At 58.5% G+C, this 22661-nt stretch overlaps 1 protein-coding gene across 3 annotated transcripts in view; it reads left to right on the forward strand.

The window, feature by feature from the left end:
* Positions 1–22661, forward strand: part of ADGRG1 (adhesion G protein-coupled receptor G1) — a 27509-nt gene that overhangs the window by 983 nt on the left and 3865 nt on the right. The window contains exons 1-11 of one of the 3 annotated variants that reach the window (XM_032424315.1): positions 5952–6218; positions 14881–14978; positions 15536–15958; positions 16609–16741; positions 17339–17486; positions 18050–18181; positions 18513–18629; positions 18844–18889; positions 19141–19244; positions 20284–20402; positions 21863–22131. In XM_032424315.1, the coding sequence (XP_032280206.1) occupies positions 14915–14978; positions 15536–15958; positions 16609–16741; positions 17339–17486; positions 18050–18181; positions 18513–18629; positions 18844–18889; positions 19141–19244; positions 20284–20402; positions 21863–22131 (1555 nt within the window). In that variant the 5' untranslated portion in view covers positions 5952–6218; positions 14881–14914. Of the gene's footprint in view, positions 1–5951; positions 6219–6392; positions 6767–14880; positions 14979–15535; positions 15959–16608; positions 16742–17338; positions 17487–18049; positions 18182–18512; positions 18630–18843; positions 18890–19140; positions 19245–20283; positions 20403–21862; positions 22132–22661 lie in introns of those variants that run through there. The other 2 variants (XM_032424317.1, XM_032424318.1) reach the window with 2 other exon arrangements.

Genomic DNA, 22661 nt, shown 5'->3' on the forward strand with positions numbered 1-22661 from the left:
CCCCCCCCCCCCCCCCCCCCCCCCCCGGGCTCAGGGCCACTTCAGTGAACTCCAGATAAGCAACGATTAGAGACTCGAGCCACCTCTCAGGCCTCTCTGCCCCGTCCTCAGGTCTCTGCCTTCCCCCTCCCAGAAGCCCTGGCTTTGTCTTTCAAGGCCCACGCAGGAAAGCAGAGGGCCACAGAGGCCCCAGGTTGTCACCCGCCTGGACCTCAGTGTCCCCACGATACACAGAGATGAGCGTCCCACCCCCGGGCAGGGTGGTTGCTGGTATCTGGAGCAACCCCTGCGTGGGAAGTGTGTACATAGCTCATGGTGCAGCTTTGAGAGGTCTTCTCTCAACCCGGGCTGAAGATTTTGTCTTCAGGGTCACGTGGTGGCTGAGTTAGAACTAGGTTCAAATCCTGGAACAGTGACCTTGAACAAGCAGCTCAATCTCTCAAAGCCTCATTACTTAGGCTGTAAAATGGGGATGAGGACACCTAAGTCTCTAATATCTCTATGAGACCCTGTGGGGGATTAGGGGAGACAGCTGTCCGCCTAGGGCCCCATGAGCAGAAGAGCCCCACGCTGAGCTGTCCCAGACCTTTGCTCCTTCATCACCCAGCTTGGCTGTGCCCCCGGGAGAGGCAGCCCAAGGTGGTGGCTCTGGGGCTGTCTGGTTCTGTCCCGGCTCTATTAACTGTGTGAACTTGGACAGGTGTATGAGCCTCTCTGTGCCTTGTTTCCTTCATCTTTAAAGTGACGCTGGTAATGGTCCCTTGAGAAGGTTAAGTGAGCACACCATAAGTGATATTGTCATTGCCACTGATCTGGGCCACCACCAAGGCCTCAGGAAGCAGCATGAGTTTATCCAGGAGCATTTGCTTTGTGCTCCCATGCCGTCACTGGGAAAGGCACCAGGCCCCGCAGAGCCCATGCGGGCCCTTGGACACTCCCATCCAATGGGGTCTTGATCTGCTGGGATGGAGTTCTTCAAGAATGGGGCTCCCTCCTTCTCCTCTCTGTGACCCAAGTCCTGACCCGCTTGGCCATTGTCCTGGGCCTGTAGGGGAGGCCTGAGTTCAAGTTGGGCTTGTTTCCTTGGGCAGCACTCTCTGGTTGCTTCTCTGCTGGGCTGAGTTTCCTTGGCTTCTTGGCCCCTCGCCTGCGCTGGGTGGCTGATCCCCTCTGGGTCCCCGGACAAGTATGGCTCTCAGGGTGCACTCTGTGGTTAGCACCCTGGGTCTCTGACCCTGTGGCGGGGGGACAACTGTCTAGACCCACCTGTCTTCATGGTGACAAATGTGAGGGGTGAGCCCCAGGGGCTAGCTGGAGCAACTGAGTCATGTTTGGCCTGGCGCCCTCTGCCCACTGCTCCTCAGGCTCTGTCACCATCTGGCCATGTGCCAAACCCTTGGAGAGACTCATAAACAACCCCCCCCAACCTCTAGTACCTATAGTTTCACTGCCTACAAAGACCGTCATTCAGTCTCGGGTGCTGCTGGCCCTTGGAGATTTGAATCCTTATCTACATTTCACAGATGAGGAAGCAGATCTGAGGTTCCCTGGACAGTCAGTGGGGGCCTGAACCCAGGCCATGGCACCACAGACAGCTGCTCCCATTTGAGGGAGTGAGCTTCCCATCCCTGCAAGTGTTTAAGTTTGGCAGGGAATTGTAGAGGGAACTTGAGCAGCAGGTGGGGTTCTTCACGGCTCCTTCCAGCCCCGAGCTTTTCTGGCCCTGAGTGGGAGAGGTGCCCAAGTCCCACATTGTCCCCAGGCATTGAGCCCCTGAGCAGCCAGCCCGCTGGTCATCTGAATGGCATCAGGCGATGTTTGGGGGGCAGGTGGGAGCTCCACAGCCTTGCCTGTCACCGTGCCCGGACTTCCACCATTAGCGCCATCCAGTGGCATCTTTGGGAGGCTCCCACTGGCCTCCCAATCATCCAGTGGGCTGGGTGGAAGGCACACGGGGATCAGACTGGGGATCAGGGATCGGGGATGGGGCGGGAGTGGACTGGAGGGTGTGATGGAGGGGTCAGGAAGGGGGCACACCCACCCCAAGTCATCAGGGAGCTGACGTTGCCCCTTGCTGTCCCTATCCAATGGACCCGTGCCTGGGCAGGGGTGTTCCTGGCCCTGTGGCGCTTCCCCCTCCCACACACCTGCATGTGACGGAACCTGGCGACAGCCGTGCGCAGTGGGCAGGGCCGGGAGGAATCCTCACACGGTTTCCTCAAATCTGTATTTATCCTACGTCTGTGGCGCACCTGCCACGCCCTCTTGGGCTCTGCCACCTCTGCGCACAGCCCAGACCAGACGGGCGGGGACTGCTCGCCAGCTCCCGGGCTGGGAGCCAAGGATGCCGAGGTCCTGGTGCCTGGCCTGGCGGAGGGGGAGCCAGGCGGGGGAGCGGTGCCCGTCTCTAGCCGTCCTTGGGAGGCTGGCCGGTGCTTCCACACAGAGATGCTGCAGGTGCCAGCATGCCTCAACTCCTGCCCTCGGGTTCGCTCTCCCGCAGAGCTGGGAGCCTCAGTAACTGCCGTCCGGGGTGGGTAGAAGTGTTCACAGCCCCCGTGGGTGTAGGGGTGAAGGGGCCCAGCCCCTGTTCCTGGGCTGCGAGGCCTCGGGTGCAGGGCAGCCTCGTGGACCTGCCTATCCACCTCCCGAGAGTGGTGGACGCTTCCTCTCCGTGTCCTGGAGAGTCCAGGGCAGGGGGTACAGCGCAGGCAAAGGAGTGTACAGAACTGGATTGGGGTCCAGTTACCAGCTGTGTAGCCCTGAGCAAGCAGCTTCTCTCCCCGTTGAGCCTGTTTTCTCAGCTGTAAAATGGGCATAATAGTGCCACCCTCATAGAGTGGGCGGGCACACGCATTACGGGAGGTTAGGTGCACTCCATATGGTCTGTGTTCGCACGTGGTTCCTTTCCCTGCTCCAGCTGCCTTGTGAGTCTCTGCATGCTGGCCCTTGGGATATGCCTACCCTCAGCTTCCTAGACCCCAGGATCCTCCCTGGCCACAGACATGTATGGTTTCCCCTCCCCACTGCACCTTGGGGGGGCCCACAGGAGTCCAGATAGAAGTTTAGCATTTGCAGCAGTGGGAATGGGTCCCACCTTCATGGCAAATTCCTCCCTGGGTCCCCTCTTAGCCCTGGGCCATAGGAGAAGGTTGTCGAGAGGCCTGGGGGTAGTAACTTGGCCTTCGTGTCAAGAGAAAAGCCCAGGTTCCGTGATCACGAATTCAGATGGGATCTCAGACATCATCTAATCTAGCAACTTTGAATGTCTGTCTGCTGTCCCAGTGATTTAGGAAAGGCTTGGGCTCCCAGGCTTCTGCATTGCAGGACTTTTCAGAACCTTTACCAGGCAGCTGTGTATTGGAGGAAATGCTAGGCTGGCATTTAGGGTCCTATCCCTACTCTCAAGCTGTGCACAGTCTTGGGAGTCCCTCTCTTGCCAAGCACTTGGCAGAGATGTTTATGCCCCTGAGCCACTACTCAGAGGTTGGGGAGTCAGGATGGCTCGGTGCTGGAACCCCCTGCCCCAAGTAGCACTTTTGGATCAAAAGTACAGCATCAGGAATTGGCTCCTACTGGGAAGAGGCTTGGAGCCAGTCTGACCTGGGTTAGAATCCCAGCTCTGTCTCATTCATTCATGTATTTAACTAGCAGTCATGCAGCATCTACTATGGACCAGACACAGAGCTAGTACAGGAAATACAAGTGGTGAGCCAGACAGTAAATGCTGAGAAATGGAAAATAAGTAAGCATATTGGAGGGTCATCTCAGACAGCGTTAAGTGCTGTAAAGTTAAGAAGATAAGGTGGCATGGAAGAGAGTGATGATGGGGAGGATAATGTTGGCTGGCTAATCATAGATGGATTCTTGGGGGAGGAGATATTCAAAATAAGGACTGAGAAGAAACCAATCAGGGAACATTCTTTCCTGGATGTGCTATGTTGAAGGGAAAGCACATGCAAAGGCCCTGAGGCGTGTCTGATAGAAAGAAGGCTAATGTGCTGGAGTTGGTAAAAGCAGGGTGGGTCGGGGGAGGACAGGGGCGGGGTGGGGGTGGGGGTGTGTGGGGTCACTAGCTTGTTATTTGGGCAGTTACGCTGCTCCCTGAGCCTCAGCTATGTGATTTGTAAAATGAGCCTCATCATTTTTGTTCCACACTCCGTTCTGGCCGGCAGTGCCGTGAGCATTGTCAATGTCTTTGGCAGAGACTTGGCTCTGGACAACAATGACCTGTGAGCTATTGTAAGTGTTTTTGTCATTACAAGTGCTCGGCGACGTTGGGTGGGACCTGCGATGTTGTGCCTCTGTTCCTCGGTGTGTCCCTGCAGTTAGGGAGCACCAAGTGTGTGTAAGAGGCCAGGGGTGCCCCACGTGCCCTCCCCTGGTTCCCCTGAACTGCAGCCCCCTGCCAGCTCTTTTTAAGCATAGAAGTTTCTGATCCAACAGTGACTGCCTTCTCTGGCCCAGCAGGCCCTGGAATCCTTTCTGGGGGAAGGTTCCACCGAGAACAGCAACTCCTTTCTTTGCTTTCTTTTCCTCTTCCTCCGGGGGCCAAAAATAGTGCCTGAATGGGACACAGCTCTGGGCCAGCAGCAAGACAATAGCTGCGTCCTGACTGAAGCCGCCTGCTGGCTCCGGTCCATGGCCGGAGGGGGGGGCGGGAGGAGGTGTGAGGCTGCGTGGGCACAGCGTCCCCCTGGCCCCAAGCCCCTGCTGCCTTTCCCATGGCCTCTGCCAGAAACCATCGCAAAGCCCCTCGGTCCCCTTTGAGTGTGATTGCCAAGGGGGTTCCCCACTTGTTCTGGGAAAGTGTTTATAGCTGCTTGGCTGAGACCCTAGCCCCTTAGCCCCCTGAGCAGCGCCACCCTGTCTCCTGATCTGCTGCTGGTCTGGAGCCATAGGCCCCGGCAGAGGCGTCCGCCCCTGGTTCTCTTCCCTGCCCTGTCTGGCACGTGGAGGCCACCCCATGTCTTCGATGTCCCCTCCCCTTTGACTCAATGGCTATGAAGGACTTCTTAGAGGTCAGAGGGCTGTGCCCTCTTGGGAGGAGGTGAGCTCCCTGTCCCTGGAGGTGATCAAATAAAGTTTGGATGTGCACTGGATGGGGGGCAGGATTTGTCAAGCGTCAGATGGACGTTTGGTCTCGATGTCTTCGTGTCTCAGGAGAGATCTTGAAGTTCCAACTAGGTGGCCTTGAGCAAGTCACATCACTTCCCCGAGCCTCTGTTTCCTTATCTGTAAGATAGCTTCAATAGGGCTAACCTTGGAGAGTGGTAGAAATAGATTTCCAAAATGCCTAGTGTAGTACCTAGCACATAGAGGGGGTTTCAGAAGCTTTACCTGTGTTCTCTTGCCTTTCCGCACGGGTACTTCCTCTGCAGCACGGAAAGGAGGATCTGACCCACTCTTGGCCCTCAGGGAACTGTCTGGGAGGAAGCCGGGGGAACCCCCCAGCCCCAGGGATAACTCAGAATGAAGATTCCTGGTGGGCTGTGGCAATCTAGGAAGGCTTCTTGGAGCAGGTGTCCCCCTAAAATGCTTCTAGGGAAGTATGATGCACGTTCTGTATTTGTGAGGGCCAGTAATGAGGGCTGGAGGGGTGTCCAGCCTGGGACAAGGTCAAAGCCACAGGCTGGCAGCCTCCAGGGGCAAAAGCAGCTGCTGATAGGCATCTTTGGTCACAAGGGTAGCCCCCGCCGGGTAGCCCCCGCCAGGTCCTAAAAGGATTTGGTTTAAAGTCAATGTTGACAAACTTAGGCAGGTGTCCCCCGCTGCTCTCCGTAACCCACCGTCCTCCACCCTGCCCTTCCTCCTGCCGGCTCCTTGCTGGGCCCGGCCAGCATCTGAGTCAGGAGACTTGGGTACCGGACAAGTTAGGGCGCTTGTGCCGTGCTGGGTCGGAGCCCGCCAGTGACGCAGCTCCCTTCCTGCAGCTGCCAACGGTTGCCAGGGCAACGGTTGCCAGGGGCTGCTCTCACCTGCGCCCCTTCTCCCAGGCTGGTGGCTGGGGCTCGCAGCCCGTCTTCCCGGCTGCCCGCTTTGTTTGAAGCTCCAGCGAGGGGGCAGGGGCTGGGCTGGCTCCGCTTCAAAGTCCTCCTCCCCAGAAACCCATCCACCGCCCCAGCAGCCTGCGGCCGCAGACGGGCCAGCCCTTCGCTCACTCGTTCACGCGCTTTGTGTACTTAGAGTCCACTCGATGCCACAAAGGAGGAACCCGGGTATGACTTCCCTAATCCTCCCTTCTTCCCACCATCCCTCTCATTCCTGGCCCTGCTTCCCTCCCCCCCCACCCCCTCCCTTTTCCTTCTTCTCCCCCCACTCCTTTGCCTCCCCTTCCCCTGCTCCTTCCCACCTCCCTCCCCTTCCCCCTCTCTTTCTTCTCTCGGTCCATCCCTCTCCCCCATCTCCCCTTTCTCTCCAGCACTGCTAGGGGAGCTGATGGATGGGGTTTGGGGGGGGGAGCTGGGTGGCACCAGGGACCCGGGGAGAGGCACAGATGCCACGCTAAGGGGGATTCAAACAGCGGCCCCAGAAGGAAGTGGCTGGGGGGGTAAGGGCTCCTCAGTCACACTCGAGCTCTGGGCTGCACCGTCAATGAATAAAGATAAGCCTCTGAGGGGTGTTGGGAGGCTGCAATCCTGGCTTTCAGGAGCCATGGCACGGGGGTCACCTGGGCCCTCAGGGGAAGGGTGTTCGGAACCCCAAGGAGACACATCTGGAAGCATCTTTCCTGTGAGTTTGAAAGAGAAGGCTTTCTAACAGTCAGGTAAGGTCAAGGGGAAACCGGCCGCAAAACCGAGAGCATCAGTTCTGGAGCCGGGCCCTGGGGTAGCATCTCGTGTGCACCCCTGGCTGGCTGGGCAGTCCCCATCGGGTAGCTCTACCTTCCGGGGACTCAGTTTCCTCATTTGTTAAATGAGCATAATGGCACTTGTCTCTTAAGGTTTTGGGGAGGATGAATGTGTTCCTTTGTGTAAAGAGCTTAGAATTGAGTCTTGCATTTTCCCAGAGCTTAATCGATGTTAGCTGTGTTGCTGGAGGGGGTGAGCACACTGCCCTCGGTGGGAGGGGGGTGGTGCAAATAGCGTTGGAGGACACGGCGGTGCTGTGTGCTCAGTGAGCTGGATGGAATCCGGTCTGTGCCTCCACTGCCCTTCCCTGCAGGGGCCTGGTGCCTCAGCCTTGCCCAGGCCCCCAGCTTTCTTGGGGGGAGGACACCTGGCCATGTGTCCCGTGCACCTCTGGGCCAGGGATCTGGGATCCGGGGAGGAGGAAAGAAAGGGAGGGTTCGTGGCTGGCTTTGGGAATACGAGGGTCTTATACTCCAAAGATGGGCACTCGGCCAGGTCCAGAGTAGCTGATCTGCAGCCCCCAGAGCAGGGTGCTAACTGGGCTGACCTTGTAGGCCTGGCCTTGGGCAGTGTGGGAACACAGATGGGGAAGGGACACTTAATCCAGCCAGCTGAGGTCTGCCTGTGGTTTGAGAGGGAAGACAGTCTGGCCAGGAGGAGGAGATGGCCCAGCACCTTCTTTGTTCCTCGCTGCCACCTGGGGTGTAAGCCCTGCCCTTCCCTGGAAGCATCCAGAGGCCCTGGCCCAGAGAGAAGACAGATGGGGACAGGGATCATAGTCATCCACTTACCACAGAAGGAAACTGAGGCTCAGAGAGGGGACAGGCTGGCCAAAAGTTCCCAGGGCCACTTGGCTGCAGAGTTAGTTCTGGACCGAGCACATCTAACTCCTGCCATCCCCGCTCTGGGCATCCGCATTCTCTGGGCAGGTGCTGACTGGTGCGTGTCCTGGGGTCCTGGAGCCCAGCCTCAGCAGCTTCTTGGGAAGAGGGCTGCGGGGAGACTGGGGCAGGGGGGCAGGCCCCACACTGTGCCAGGAGCATAGAGCTGACACCAGGTCCCCTGAACTGCTCCCGAAAAACCCTGGCGCCTGAGCCCGACCCCAGCCTGGGCCAGATCTGGGACCCTTCCTGATCCCTTTTTAAGTTCAAAGTCCCTATAATCCATTCTTGAATTCTAAGAGGCTTTGATTCTCAGCTTCTAAAAGCTCTGGCATGCTCATATTGCCTCTTTCTTTCTCTTTCTCTGCCCATCCCTCCCTCCCTCCCTCCCTCCCTCCCTCCCTCCCTCTCAATTCCAGCCTTCTAAGTGTCCCAGCTGCTTGAGGAGAGGCTGAGGGCTCAGCTGGCTCTGGCTGACTTTAATGGAAGGGCCAGGCTAGGGACAGGGCTGGCAGTGCCCCTTTCCCCAAGAGCTGCTCCCGCCGGCCGAAGGGAGGTTGGATGGGGCCGCATATACCTCAGGCTCCCCCCGGGGACCTCTTGCCTGGAAGTGTCAAGGATGGTGATGAGTTGACAGGGGGAACTTCACAGTCTAAATGGCTCCCGAAGCCCATCTCATGGTAGCTAATGGCCTCTGAGGGGCAGGGAGGGGCTGGAGGCTGGGAGGGAGGGTGCTGACAGGTTTCTTACTGTGTGGCCTCAAGATTTTTGAGAGCTTGTTTCTCATGTTGATAACAGGTGCCCATGCTAAAAAGGACATACCATCACAGTGGTCTGGGAATCTAAGCCCAACCAAGCTCTGGATTTTCTTTCTGCAGGACTGATCAGAGCCTTTGACATGCTAATACACAAGACCGAGCAGGGCCAGCAGTATTTCTCTAACTTGGGAACTAGTGCTTCTGGCAAGTTACCACTTGGTAAAGATGAGGAGACAGTCCCAGAGAAGGGATAGGCCCGGGGCATCAGACACAGCTTAAAGCTGGCATCCCAGGGAGGAGGACCCGTGTGTGGAAAGGCTTGGACGCAGGAACACTCAAGCCCGGGCTCACGTCTGCTTGCGTGACTGTACGTTGGCCTCTCTGAGATCTCTTAAGTGAATGGTCTGGGGCCAGACAGAGCAGGCTGCAGGGTGGGTGGCTCTGGATAAGGCTCTGGGGGAGGACTCAGGGTCCTTTCACACGGACAGACCTTTTCCTCCCATCCTAGCAGAGAACTCTCTGCGTCTCCCCTTCCTCGGTCTCCCCACCAGGCCAGGGCCCGTCTGGGTACACAGAGGGAGTCGTTGCCCACGGACTAGGCCAGACCAGAAGCTGCGGGGAGGTGGGGCCATGCGGGCAGGGACGGCCCTCCAGCAGGTCTGGTGCAAGAATGTGAGCCTCACCCCAGGCAGTGAGTGGGCATGACCTTGGCATCCTCCATCCTCCAGCCTCTGGGGGCAGGCGGTTAGCTTAATTTTTATTCTCCTTTATTGTAGAAGAATTCCTGCAAACTGAAGTCACTGCTTTCCCTAGCCAGCCCGGAACGCCCTGCCAGGGGGAACCTCGAGCCGAGGTGGTCACCTAGCCTGAGCTCAGCCACCCCGTTGGAGAATGGGAGCAGAGGGAAGCGAGGGTCTGGGGTGGGGGTGGGGCTGGCCTAGGAGGGGGCGTGGCCCTGGGGCCCTCCCAGGTGTGGTAGGGTCCCTCCTTTGGTTTGTTGGATAGCTGGTGTTTCTAAGTAAGATTTACTTTCTCAAATAATTCGGAAAGCTCCAGCGGAGGGTCTTCTCGGCCCCCCACCCCACCCCCAGGGAGGAAGCACCTGCGAGTGCTGCACTCTCTTCTGTTCTAACTGCCTTCCCTGGCTGCCCTTTGAGGTCTGAGCAGCCCTCTGTTCCTCCTCCGCAGAGCTAACCAGCCCCCACTCCCAGCCTTCTTCTGCTTTCTCCGTGCTCCCCTGCCGACCCGTACACGCGCGTGTGCACGCACCCACACTCGCATGCGTGCTTATATTCTCAAGGCTTTATGCTCACCCATCTGTCTCCTTGTCTCTGTCTTGGGTCACATCCTTCTTTCCTAAGCCCTCTGCCCCCCAGGCTCAAGGGGGTAGCCCGCAGCTCCCTGTTGCCCCCTCCTGGAGAGCAGCTAAGGATCCAGGCTGGGGCAGGATAGTCGGGCTGGGTCTTCTTCCTTCTGTCCCACCCCCAAGGAAGGCAAGATCAGGCTCACACCCGAAAACCCACTCCAGGGCTCCCCTTCCACCCTGGCCCTCCTCCTCCCTTCTGTCCTTTGGGAAGCCCCTTTCAGGTTCCTGGCACCCTGCTGAGCACCAGGTGAACCATCGAGGGGCAATGTGTTCTTGCCAGTGGGTGGACAAGAGGCACCCCCAGTCCAGGCCATGCCATTCAGCAGCTGAATGATCTGGGCCTGGGCCCCCCTCGTCTCTGACTTTCTCTGGAAAACACGGCTACCGTTATCCCAGGCTTGGAACCCAGTGGTTCCAAGCCCTCGGAACGTCAATCAATGGGACGCTTGCTAAAGCCGGACTCCGAGCCCCGTCCCAGACCTGCTGCCTCTGATCCTCAGTGTGCAAGGCGTGTGAGTCTGCATTTTCGTGAGCTCCCTGGGGTGGTTCTGACCCACCGGCAAGTTTGCGCACCTCTGATATGAACTTCTCATGGCACTGGGGAGGGGGGGCATAGAGAGTGGAGGGTGGGGTGTGGCTACCCTCCCACCCCCCCCAAACATGTAGTTAATCCTGACAGGGGATGGGTGGTTAGGTAACACTTCATGGGGAGGGTGTGTCTTAACTGAGTCTCAACAGATGGGTTGGGTTGTCATAAGGATAGGGAAGGCATTCCAGGCAAAGGGCCCGCGTGGAGGTGGGGATGGTACGTCCACAGTGTGTGTAATGGGAAGGAGAAGAAAAGCAGTTGGGGGGGGCAGGTCTGGGCCTATGAAGGGTTAACCCCAAGCCGACCAGGTCCTGTCCACTCAACTTCCACCTCTGTCCTCCGAGGAAATGGGTTTTCCAGGAGCCTGGACTGGGCCAGCGGTGACTCGTGGCTCCACACGGATGGCAGAGGAAGTGACTCAAGCCCCCGGGGGGGAGAAAGTGAGCCGTAGTTCCCCTGCCCAGTGACCCCTCCCCCATCATGAGGATGGGCAGGGCTGGGTCTGAGCGGGAGCCAGAGCTCCTTCTCCTGGGCCCAGCCAGTCCTGGGGGTGGGTGGGGGAGTGTGGGCTAAGACAAGTCCTGGTCACCCTCCGCTCTGCCTGTGTCCCCGGGGACCCTGTGATGGTGGCCCCCATTGTGTCAAGCTGGGCCAGACCGTTCTGTTCCCTGTGTGTGTTTACGGAAGGCGGGAAGTCAAGGGCAGCTGCTCCAAAAGGGGAGGTGGGAGGGGATCCCTCCTGGGGCACTTGGCCCCCAGACCCTCTCTCCCAGGCTGGAGCTGTCTGCACCTGCTGGTGGTTTGGCTGCCCCCTCATTCGTATCTCCTTTTCTTTGGGGGGTCTCCCAAAGCGGGGGGAGCATGCATCTCTAGGACCTCGGCCAGTACCAGCTCTGCAAGGAGTTCTCTAGGGTGAGACGCATGTCTGTGTCTTGGCTCCACCTGGGGTGATCTTGGATCAGATAACCCTTCCCTAGCCTCAGTTTCCTCGTCTGTAAAATGGCAAACCAGTAGGACCAGCCTCACGGAGTGACGCTCCTGCTGTGATCGTCGCCGTGCTGCTGGAGTTCCCCTCTCGGCGGCGCCCTGGCTCTGGCCGGTGCTGCGTGAGGTCTGACGAAGCCTAGCCTGCGCACCGATGCTTGGCTTTAGGACTCTCTGACGCCCGAGGTCTGTCCCGCTCTGCTGGTCCGCGGCTCCAGAGACCAGGGACTAGGTTCCGCCCGTGTAGTCTGTGTCGAGGTCCACGTGTGGGCCCCTGGCTCCTGGGTCTGGGGTTCAGCCTCCAGAGCACAGGACCCCTCCCTCCTTGGCTGAGTCAAGTGGGGGACTCCGGGGGTGGTGACCAGGGCATTCTGCAGCCCTGTTGGAGGTGCTGGGACAGTGTGGCCCCTGTCATGGATGCTGACCGCGTCAGAGTCGGCTGCATAGGGCGGCGGGTGTGTGTACAGGGGGCAGACCATAGTCCCCCCCAGCCCGCCCCCCCCCCCAGGCAGGGGAGGGAGGGAAGGAAGAGGGTGCGACGGGAGTGGGCAGGGTTCTCTGAAGTGTGAAATGGGGCTGGGAAGGTGCCAAGCAGACAAGCCAGGCAGTGCCCTCCCCCTTCCTGGTAGGGGCTGGAATCTTCTCTTTGTCCCTGGTCCCGCTCTCCTACCCCTCAGAGGGTCCAGAGGTCAGGGCTGCAAGGACGGAGGTTTTCTGGGTGGGGTTCCAGTCTTCCCATTGAGCTCCCGGAAGGAAAGTTTCATGCTCTAAGAATTTCCCGTCAAGGTGCTCTAGAGGCTGAGCTGGCCAGGGCCACAAGGCAGGGGGCATGGAAGGCGGGAGGGAGGGAGTAGGGCTCTGTGACAGGCCCAAGGGTTGACTTAGGGCAGGCATAAGCCGGTCAGAAAGCACACAGAGATATGTAGTTGACACCTATGGTGCCGACCGCATGCGTGGCCGTGTTCTCAGTCCTTTATAAGCATCAATTCATGTACAGATGTGGAAAGTGAGGACCAGAGAGGGTGAGGACCCAGCCCAAGGACACACAGCTAGCGAGCAGAAGTTGGAGTTGAACGCCGGCAGTCTGGCTCCAGAGTCCACTCCACTGCTTGAGTGGGTTAAAGGAAGCCAGGCAGACCCTCCCACTCACATCCCAAGAATGCCCATGGGGACAACGTGGTCCACCTTGGAGTGGCCAGGGTAGAGTGGAGATGAGCCTGGAAGGGTCAGAGTCACAGTTGGTTCCTCGTCTGTGTTTGAATGCCCTCTGTGTACTTCGTGCAACCTCGCTTGTGCCCCTCCAGTGACTGGAAGGTCACTTCTTTGTCTTGGCCTTTTTGCTCTCAAAGCTCAATCCAGGAGGGTTGATGCGAAGTGGATGACTCTGCCCTGTCCAGGGCCCTTGTCTACCAACAGGGGTAGCTCACTTTGAAGGTCAGCAGGCCATAGAGGTACATGGATTTTTGGCCAGCTCCGTTTTTGCTTGCTGTGTGATGTCAGGAAGCCATTGGCCCTCTCTGGGCCTTGAATGCAAATACTATAAAATGGAGAATCTGGACCAGATCCATAAGTAATCTGTCAGCTATGAGTTCACGAGTATAGAGCAGTGGTTGCAGAGAGGGGGGCTGCCTGGGGGAGGTGACATTTGTCTCGGGGATCAGAGGTAGCTAGCAGCGGGGACTGGCAGGAGGGGGAGAAAAGAAGGGGCTCCAGGAGGGACAAAGCTCTGTCTCCGGATGCTGGGTTTCCTCCCGTTGGTCTGAGGCAGCAGGATGCAGTTACAAAAGGGGCCAAAATGCTCAGAGAGGAGAACACAGAGGGACACCTTAAAAATCACAACCTGGTTGACAGTGACCGTTCCCTAAAAAACTTTCATAGGCTTCTTCTAAGGGGTCCTGTGATGCCACAGAGGCAAGATGATGAGCCCAGTTGACTAATAACTGGACTGACAAGGCCCTTGAAATTGGGGTTCCATTATGCGTGGTGGGACATAGGAGACTGGCTCTAGCTTCAGGGGGTCAGGTTAGTTCAAGGACGAAGACAGTGAGCTCCTGCCTGGGCCCCCTGTCCCTTTAATGCTACCCTCCAATATTCTGTCCAAAAGCCACCTCTTCCTGGGAGCCCCTTGGCTTCCCCTAAACTGAGACGTCTCGTGCGCACCCAGGTCTCCAGGCTTCCTTTCGTCTGGCTTGTGGCAGATGATGGCATGTGTCGCCACAGCCACATGCAGTTCCCCATGAACTGAAGGAGGCTGTGTGTGTGTCCGCGCCGCGCTCAGTCGCGGGGCCAGCTGGCCGTGCGGAGGCCACCTGGCTTCTCTCTCCCAGTGCCAGGCATGCAGTTTCCTGCCAGGCACCACAGTCCTGACCAGGCAGGGAAAGCCCTGGCCTCTGGAATAATCTTGGGCAGGTCATTTAACCCCTTGGGCTTCCGATTCCTTGTCTGGGAAAGGGGCCAATGGTAGGGCCCACTTCACAGAGCTGAAGTGACAATGAATACAAGTACAGGGGTGCGGTGGGAGAACACAGGCGGGCAGACTGGTGTTCAGCTAATGGAGGCCATGGAGGGGCAGAAGTGCCCGCGCTACACCAGGGTGGGGCTGGGGGGGGAACTGGACCTTCTGCCATACTGTCAGTGTCTCCCGGTCAGCCTTTTTCCAGCTGGGGGCGGGGGCGGGGGGCGCCCTGGGAACTGGCTCCCCCTGGTGGTCATGACAGGAAGCACCCTTCTCCACCGTTCCCTGCAGGGGGCGCTGCGGGGCCGTTGATCCTTCATTTCACTCACCCGTCCAACTGCCCAGCCTTTGTCCAGCAACCCCCGTGCACTCAGCTCTGTCGGCAAAGATGGGCCAGGAGCTGCCTCGCTAGCTGAGGGGGGACTGCACCATCCTGCATTGCCTGGGGGACAGGGGAGGCCCTGGCCAGTGGTGGGAAGCCAAAGGAGGCCAGGACTGACTGTAGAAGGAGTTGGGGAAGGCTTCCCGAAGGAGGTGTCCTCTGAGCTGGGTCTTGGGGATGATGATGGTGAGGTTCCTGGAGGAGAACCCGAAGAGCCCCCTTTTTCCTGCATCTCCTCCAGGCCTGGAGGGGCAGGGTGGTGGGGGTGGTTCCAGATGGTGCTGTGGAGCCTTCCCCACCAGATTCTAGCCAAGATGACACCATCACTGCTGGGTCTAGAAGAAAGTACTATTATTTGCCCCATTTTCTGTGACTTGCACAGGGTCATGCAGCAAGTGAGAGGAGGAGCCAGGACTTGAACTCAGCCAGGCTCTGGACAGCCACTGCCCCTTGATGCTCAGCTTCTGGCAGCTCTGGGGAGACCCACGGGCTGTTTCCACACTTGCTTCCTTACCTCACATCCCACACCCAAGCTACACCGGCCTCCCCCTCTGCAGGGCTGGCCCAACCGCCTTGCAGATCTGGCCCCAGCTAACACTCCTGGCCTCTTTCAGGTGCTGACTTCTCAAGGTGACCTTGGGGAGGAAGATGGCCGCCCAAGTGCTGCGGCAGAAGGCGCTGTTCCTGCTAGGTCTGCTCTTCCTGGTTCAAGGTAGGCTATCTTGGGGATGCCCTGGGACTGTTGTGACATACATTACAATGCCCCCACGTCTAGGACAGCTGCCAGCATATCCACTAACCCCTTTGGGCAGGCACGGGACTTTAGACACAGTTTAGCAAGTGGATGGTATCTTGCAGAAAAAGGCATCCCTTCTTTATGCAGATGCAGCCCCACAGTGCACAGCTTGGGGTGGGAAACATGGACTGGGTTTTGGCCCCACTCAGCTCTGCAGCCAGAGCATCCTTGTGCAGTGCACAGCCTGCACAACCGTCTATGGCAGGCATGGCCTCATGAAGTACTTTGTTGTTATTAAAATGTTTTTTGCCTTTGAAATTATTATTAATTTTTACTTCTTTTCATAATTTGAAGCTAGTAATTTGTGAGTAGGGCACATTCACATTTTTGTAGACCTTTGAGGTATAGGCCCTTGGAACGTATGTAGATCCCAGGCACTGGGATCCAGTATTCTGGGCCCAAGGCCTAAACCCCTCTCTTGCCCCTGGCTGCTCCCTGCCCCAGAGTCCCATCTGTACTCTTTACCTCCCCAGGTACCCCTGGCGGGGGCGCCCGTGAAGACTTCCGTTTCTGTGGCCAGAGGAACCAGACACAGAAGAGCAGCCTCCATTACAAGCAGACGTCAGAGCTGCACATCTCCATCAAGAACTCGGAGGGAGCCCTCACAATTCATGCTCCCTTCCTGGCAGTGCTCCCGGCTTCCCAGCCCTTCCCTGACCCCAGGGGCCTCTACCACTTCTGCTTGTACTGGAACCGCCATGTGGGGATACTGCATCTTCGCTACGGCAAGAACGACTTCTTGCTGAGTAACCAAGCCTCCGGACTCCTGTGCTTCCGCCACCACAAGGAGAGCCTGGCTCAGGGCCCCCCGCTGCTCGCCACCTCTGTCAGCTCCTGGTGGAGCCCCCAGAACACCAGTCTGCCCAGTGCTGCCGGCTTCACCTTCTCCTTCCACAGTAAGGCGACTTCCAGGCAGAAGGAACAACGTGGACAAAGGCCTGGAGGCTGGGCAGTGGACTGGGTCTGAATGACCGGTCATGGTCACGGAGCTTAGGCTGTGTTCCCAGGCAGTGGGGAGCCATTGAAGGTGTCTGAGGAGGGGAAGGGTGTGATCCAAGGTGTGCTTCAGGAAGGTCTGTGGGAAGGTAGGGGTGAAGGCAGAGGGGCGAAGTCCCATCCAGAGGCTGCAGGGAAGGTCCAGGTGAAGGAAGATGAGGCCTGCGCAGGGTGGGAGCAGCGAGCGTGGAAAGACGGGAGTGGGTGTCAGGAACCAGAGGCCACACAAGCCCCCCACCCCCCAGCCCTCCTGGGGTGGGCCCTCCCAGCTCCAGGTGCGTGGGCAGAAGGGCACCGGGGCAGGTGTGTCCTGGCCGGCCCTGCTGGGGCTGGAGTTGCTGGGAGTTCCGTGTGGCAGAGCCCGCATGTGGCCGACTTCTGGGTGACCTTGGGGGATCCACCCCACGTTTTGAAGGCTCAGTTTCAACGTCTATAAAACCGGGGCGAGAGGCCTTCACAGTCACCAGAGGGTTAAATGGGAGTAGGAGGGGTGTGGCCCGCACCTGGCTCCCAGCGTAGCCTCAGGGCCTCTGTCTGTCCCCTCCTCCAGATCCTCCCCAGAAGGCCTCCCACAATGCCTCAGTGGACATGTGTGAGCTGAAGAGGGACCTTGAGCAGCTCAACCAGCTTCTGAGGCACCCTGGAAAGAACTCGAGGAGGCCCTCGTCCACCCTTGCCAGCCAGTAAGTGTGGCCCCAGAGACCTGGATGTGGGCAGGGCAGCGACCTGGAGTGGGAGGCAGGATGGAGGCCTCTCCTGGGGCTGCAACGTTGCCCTCATCTTGCCACCTCCTCCTTGAGAAGAATCGAAATCCAGCCCCGCAGGCCGAGCCCCTGACCTTTGTAAAAACAAGTATCACCATCCCCAGCCAGCCACCCAAGCCCTCTTCCCCACCAAGAAAGGAGAACTGACCAGCCCATTTGAGAGCTTGGCAGACTGAGGCCCAGGTTTGGGTAGGGCTGCTCCATGGCCACAGAGCGGGTCAGTCCAGGCAGAGCTGGGCCCGGAACCTGGTGCTCAGGATTACCGCCCCCTTTCCTGTTTGCTCTGATGTTCCAGCTTCCTCTCAGCCCGCCCCCCACTCGCCCACAGGCCATTCTGTCCCCCGCAGCAGCACCAGTCCTAGGGCTGTTTTCTCTCGTGCCCCCTCCCTGCTGCCCCCTGACCCTCCCGCCCCTGTCTCTGCCTGCCTCTTTCCTGTGTCTCTGCCGAGAGTCCCCGTCTAGCTCCATGTCCCTGTCCGCCTGGATCAACCTCCCCGCCCCTTCTCCCCCTGCCAGGAGGCTGCAGAGCCTGGAGTCGAAGCTGACCTCTGTGAAGTTCCCAGGGGACATGCTGTCCTTCGAGGAGGATCTGGTCAACGCCACGGTGTGGAAGCTGCAGCCCACAGCTAGCTTCCAGGACCTGCACATCCACTCCAGGCGCGAGGTCAGGGGTCAGGGGCCGGGGGCCAGGCTGGCCGGGGCAGGAAACAGATGTGGAGGCGTGAACCCTCCCCTCCCCGGGGCCTCTGGGAGCCAGATGCGTGCTGACAAGGAAGGGCTCGGGCCTAAAGAATCCCCTGTTAGCGGCTGCCCCGTGGCAGAGGACCCTTCCTGGCACAGTGGTGGGGATGGGGCGGGGGCGGGGGGACCGACATCAGGGGCTCCTATAGTATCCCCGTGGGAACAGAAGACCCAAAGCGCCCGTACGTGCATGTCAGCCTTGACACTGCCCCTTGCGTGGGCCCAGCGGCCGGGAGCCACCCACGCTGCCCTCATGCTACCCCCTGGGGAGCCCAGGTGGCACAGCAGTCTCCCAGGCCTGTTTGCCCCCCGGGCCCTGGGCTCTACCCACCAGGCTCCCCAGCCAGGGCTGGAGCCAAGGAAAGGAGGGCTTCCTGGAGGAGGCGGGCGTCGCGGTGGCAGCATCCAGGAAGGTGTTGGGGGGCGGGGGTGCGTAGAGACCTGGGAGCCCCCCCGGCTGAGCCCCACAGGGGTTCTGCTCTGCAGGACGAGCAGAGTGAGGTCCAGGAGTACTCAGTGCAGCTGCCCCGCACGCTCTTCCAGAAGACCAAAGGCCGGAGAGGGGAGGCTGAAAAGAGACTCCTTCTGCTGGACTTCAGCAGCCAAGCCCTGTTCCAGGTGGGGGGCACCGGGGAAAGCAGTTTCTGTCTGATGGGGAGGTGGAAGGCGGGCATAGAGCCAAGCGCCCTCGTCCAGAAGTTAGAGCCTTTCCTTGTAAGGGCAGAAACTGGACTGTGACATGCGAATCCCCCCCGGAGAATGCTAAATTATGTTGTTTTCACTACAGTGTAAATGACTACATGTTTAAGAACTGTTGCCAGAGGGAGACTGAGCATCTCAGAGCAATGTGTGGGGGAGAGACAGGAGTCTAGAGAAACTAGGGGACATTTGGGCCTTCTCAGCCTTGAGCCCTCCCCACTTCCTCTCCTCCCCCATCCCATGTATCTAGGACAAGAATTCCAGTCAAGTCCTGGGTGAGAAGGTCTTGGGTATCATCGTGCAGAACACCAAAGTAGCCAACCTCTCGGAGCCCGTGGTGCTCACCTTCCAGCACCAGCCACAGCCGGTGAGTGCAGACAAACCAGCCAAGGAGACAAGGGTCCCTGTTTGTCTTTTCTGCCCTGCCTCCTGAGTCACTTGTCTTTAACAAAATGACCAGCTGGCTGAGGACCTCAGCCAGTCAGGTCCACATGGGGTGGTGGCCTGACACTGACTTCCTCCAACTGGCCCAGAAAAGAGTGGGCTGTGATGGGGTCCACTCTCCTTTCTTGTCCCTACAGAAAAACGTGACTCTCCAGTGCGTATTCTGGGTTGAAGACCCAACATGTGAGTGTGGAGGGGTCTCTGAGCTGGGTGGGTATCTGGAGGAGAAAGGGGGTCCTGGAGAGTCGGGGAGATGGGGTTAATCAGGGAGGGCTTCCTGGAGAAAATGGGCTTTGAAGAAGGAATGATGGCAGACTAGATATTTGCCAGGGGAAGTAAAGGCTCAGAAAAGTGACACAATTATGCATTTCGGGGGGTCCAGTGGGGTCCTGAGGGACTGGGCTTGATCAGAGCCCCATGGAACCCTTCCTCAGTGAGCAGCCCGGGGAGCTGGAGCGATGCTGGGTGTGAGACCATCGGGAGAGAGACGCAGACGTCCTGCCTCTGCAACCACCTGACCTACTTTGCAGTGCTCATGGTGAGTGGTCCTCTTCCTGCCCCGCGCAGCTCTACCCTGGGTTGGTTTCTTGCTGCGTGCCAGCCACCTTTCACATATATGTCATTCGTTCCTCGCACCAGCCCCCGAGGCGTCTCCTGCTGCTGTCCTATTTTATAGATAAGGAAACTGAGGCTCAGAGAGCTTAAGCAATTTACCTAAGGTCACACAGCTAGTAAGTAAAAGAGCTGGTCACTAAAACCTTTGCTCTTTATTCCCAAATTTGGGTGCATGATAAAAATGCAGATTCCTGGCCCTAACCTAGAATTCTGATTCCACAGGCTGGGCGAGGGGCACAAGTATGTTTCCAAAGAGCCCTCGAGGAGATACTGAGGCCCATTGTGGAGGGCCTTACAAAGGACTTCAGTGTCCCCAAGATCACAGAAGCTTTGTGTCCTAGGTTCATTCTCCCAGAATCTTGGGACCCGACTTCTGAGGGATTGGAGTGGTCTCCCAGCCCTCCCTGGGTGTGGGGTGCTCACTCCAGTGTTGAACATTATAGAAAAAAATGAGTGCCAGGCCGGAAAAGGGATTCTCTGGTGGAGGGTTCTTTTTTTTTTTTTTTTTTAAGATTTTATTTATTTGTTTGAGAGAGAGTGAGAGAGAGAGAGAGCACGAGCGGTGGGGAGGGGGAGAGGGAGAGGGAGAGAGAGAAGCAGACTCCCCGCTGAGCAGGGAGCCCGATATGGGACTTGATCCCAGGACCCCGTGATCATGACCTGAGCGGAAGGCAGACGCTTAAACCGCTTAACGGGCTGAGCCACCCAGGCGCCCTCTAGTGGAGGCTTCTTGCCGGTAGTGGGTGGGGACCCATTTGAGGATGCCGTGAAAACTGTAGACCCTCTCTCCTTCCGAAGAATGCACTCACGGGACCACCCTCTGCTAGGTTCGGGGTGGTGGTGGTTCATAGATGCCCGAGCCCCCCCTCCCGGGGAGCTCAGGTTGTCCCTTCACCTGGGACAAACCCTCCGCGTCAAGCTGGGGACACTGAGGCCAGGCCCCGCCTGTCTCGTGGACCCAGGCCCCATCTGTGGAGGTAGACGCCGTACACAAGCACTACCTGACCGTCGTATCCTACGTGGGCTGCGTCATCTCGGCTCTGGCCTGCGTCCTCACCATCGCCACCTACCTCTGCTACAGGTAGGGCCGGCCGGGGAAAGGCGGGGGTAGGGAGAACCTTCCTTCCGGGCCTCTAAGCCGGGACCCCACGACCATGGAGACCCACCCTGGAGATTGGCTTGACGCACCCCAAAATGCATGTGGGGTTGTAGGAAGGAGCCCTGGGAGGCGGGGGCTGCATCTCCTCCTCAGCTCTGTGGTGTTTGGATGACATGACACTTACAAACTTTATTATCAACACTGTACATGGGGAGAAGTGACATAAAAATCTAGATTTCTGCCTTTGAAGAATCAGATGTGTCACCACTGGGGGCACATAATAATACGATGGTGACAATTGTAATCATGGTCAACATGTTCCTGGAGCTTCCCACGTTCTAAGTGCTTCACATGCATGAAATTCGTTCAGGCCTCACAAGGGCCCTATGAAAGAGCGCTCAGAGAGGGTAAGGGACTTGCCTGAGGTCACACAGCGAGGAAGTGGCCGAGGCAGGCTTACACCCAGGCAGGCTGGCTCCAGGTCCACAAGGCCTCGGTTTCGGGAGCCAAGCGGTGGCCACTGTGGAGAGATCCTTCCAGCGCCCTATTGTCCGGTGTCTGATTTAAGGCCCGGCCCCCGCGGGTATTGGAGTTTGACAAAGCCTCCCCCATCCCCCCCATGGAAGCTTCTGGCACTCCACTTCTGTTGTTTGGGTGCCCGAGGAAGAAGGAGCCCCAGGGAAAGGCTTGGGTGGGGTGAGGAGCGCCCGCACCCATCCTCACACCGGCCGCGTGGACGGGTCTGGATGGTCAGACTGGGCTTGGCTTGAGTTGAGGTCCACCTGCAGTCAGGGCCTGGGCCCGTGTGCGTGGGGGTGTGGGTGCGAGCACGCGGGGTGTGTCGCTGTCCGCACGGGTGGGGGGCGTGGCTATCCCGTCCCGCCCTCCGGCACAGGTGGTGGGTGGTGCCAGGCAGAGCGCAGGTCCCGGCGTGGGGGCGGGGGAGGAAATGCCCAAGGTGCCCTGGATCGGGTAGAGTCCTGGGGCGGGAGGGGCGCTGGGATGTGCACACAGACTTGCAAACCTGAAGACAGACAGGACCCCCCCCACACACAATCAGCCTCACAGACACACGGCTGTGCAGACAGACAGGCGGACACAGAACACGGGTGGCATGGATTCTCCAAAACAGCAGCAAATCCAAAGTCTTTCCCCTCCAACTCTGGGAGCGTCTGGTTGATCATAGTGGCTGGATTTGTCTTGCTTGCTCTGTCCGTGGCTAAATCTGTTGTTAAATGTGCGCACGGTGCCCGAGCCTGTGGGTGTTGGGCACACAGTAGGTGCACAGGGACAGGTGGGGAACGACCTGGCTGCAGCCATAGGGATAGGATAGGGTGTGTGTGTGTGTGTGTATACCCTGGGAAGGCTGCCTGGTGGAGGAGTGCTGCCCCCCACCTTCCCAAGCTGGCCACCTGGGTGACCCCACCCCCTCCCCTGTGCAGGAGGAAACCTCGGGATTACACCATCAAAGTGCACATGAACTTGCTGCTAGCGGTCTTCCTGCTGGACGTGAGCTTTCTGCTGAGTGAGCCGGTGGCCCTGACAGGCTCTGAGGCCGGCTGCCGCGCCAGCGCCATCTTCCTGCACTTCTCTCTGCTCGCCTGCCTCTCCTGGATGGGCCTCGAGGGCTACAACCTCTACCGACTGGTGGTCGAGGTCTTTGGCACTTATGTCCCTGGCTACCTGCTCAAACTGAGCATCATGGGCTGGGGTAAGTTGGGAGAGGGCGCTGGTGGGCCCCCAGACCTGCCTCTTCTACTTGGTAAAATGCAGGCACCTGGTTCCACTTCTCTGCTTACCTCGCTGTTCCCTCACTCTTTCCTTCACCCACCCATCCTCAGCTGTTCTTCACCTGGGCTGGGTTAAGGTCCCCTTTAGGAAGATGAAGTGGTGAGCATTGCCCCAAGAAACACATATTCTCTACATCGCTCACTCTTTTAAAAGCGGGGTTTGCAGACAGAGCCACCGCGTATGGATGTGCAGGTTGTGCACTGCTCAAAGGCACCCAGTTGGGGGAGGAGTGGGCTGTCATCCAGTCCTCCACTCACCCAGTTCAGCCTGGCAGTGGCTCTGTCTGTGGATCCTCCTAAGCTTCAGGTAACAGATTCCCTGTAGCTCTGGCATTTGTTCTTGGCCAAGACCACCCAATTTACCCATGGCCCAGACCTCTCAGTCAGACCTGGAGGCCCAGGGGGCACACTGCAAGTCCTTCTGGATGTTGCACAGGCCTGCCAGGCTCCA

This window comes from Phoca vitulina, unplaced genomic scaffold (assembly GCF_004348235.1).
Source record: "Phoca vitulina isolate PV1807 unplaced genomic scaffold, GSC_HSeal_1.0 scaffold30, whole genome shotgun sequence".
NCBI lineage: Eukaryota > Metazoa > Chordata > Mammalia > Carnivora > Phocidae > Phoca > Phoca vitulina.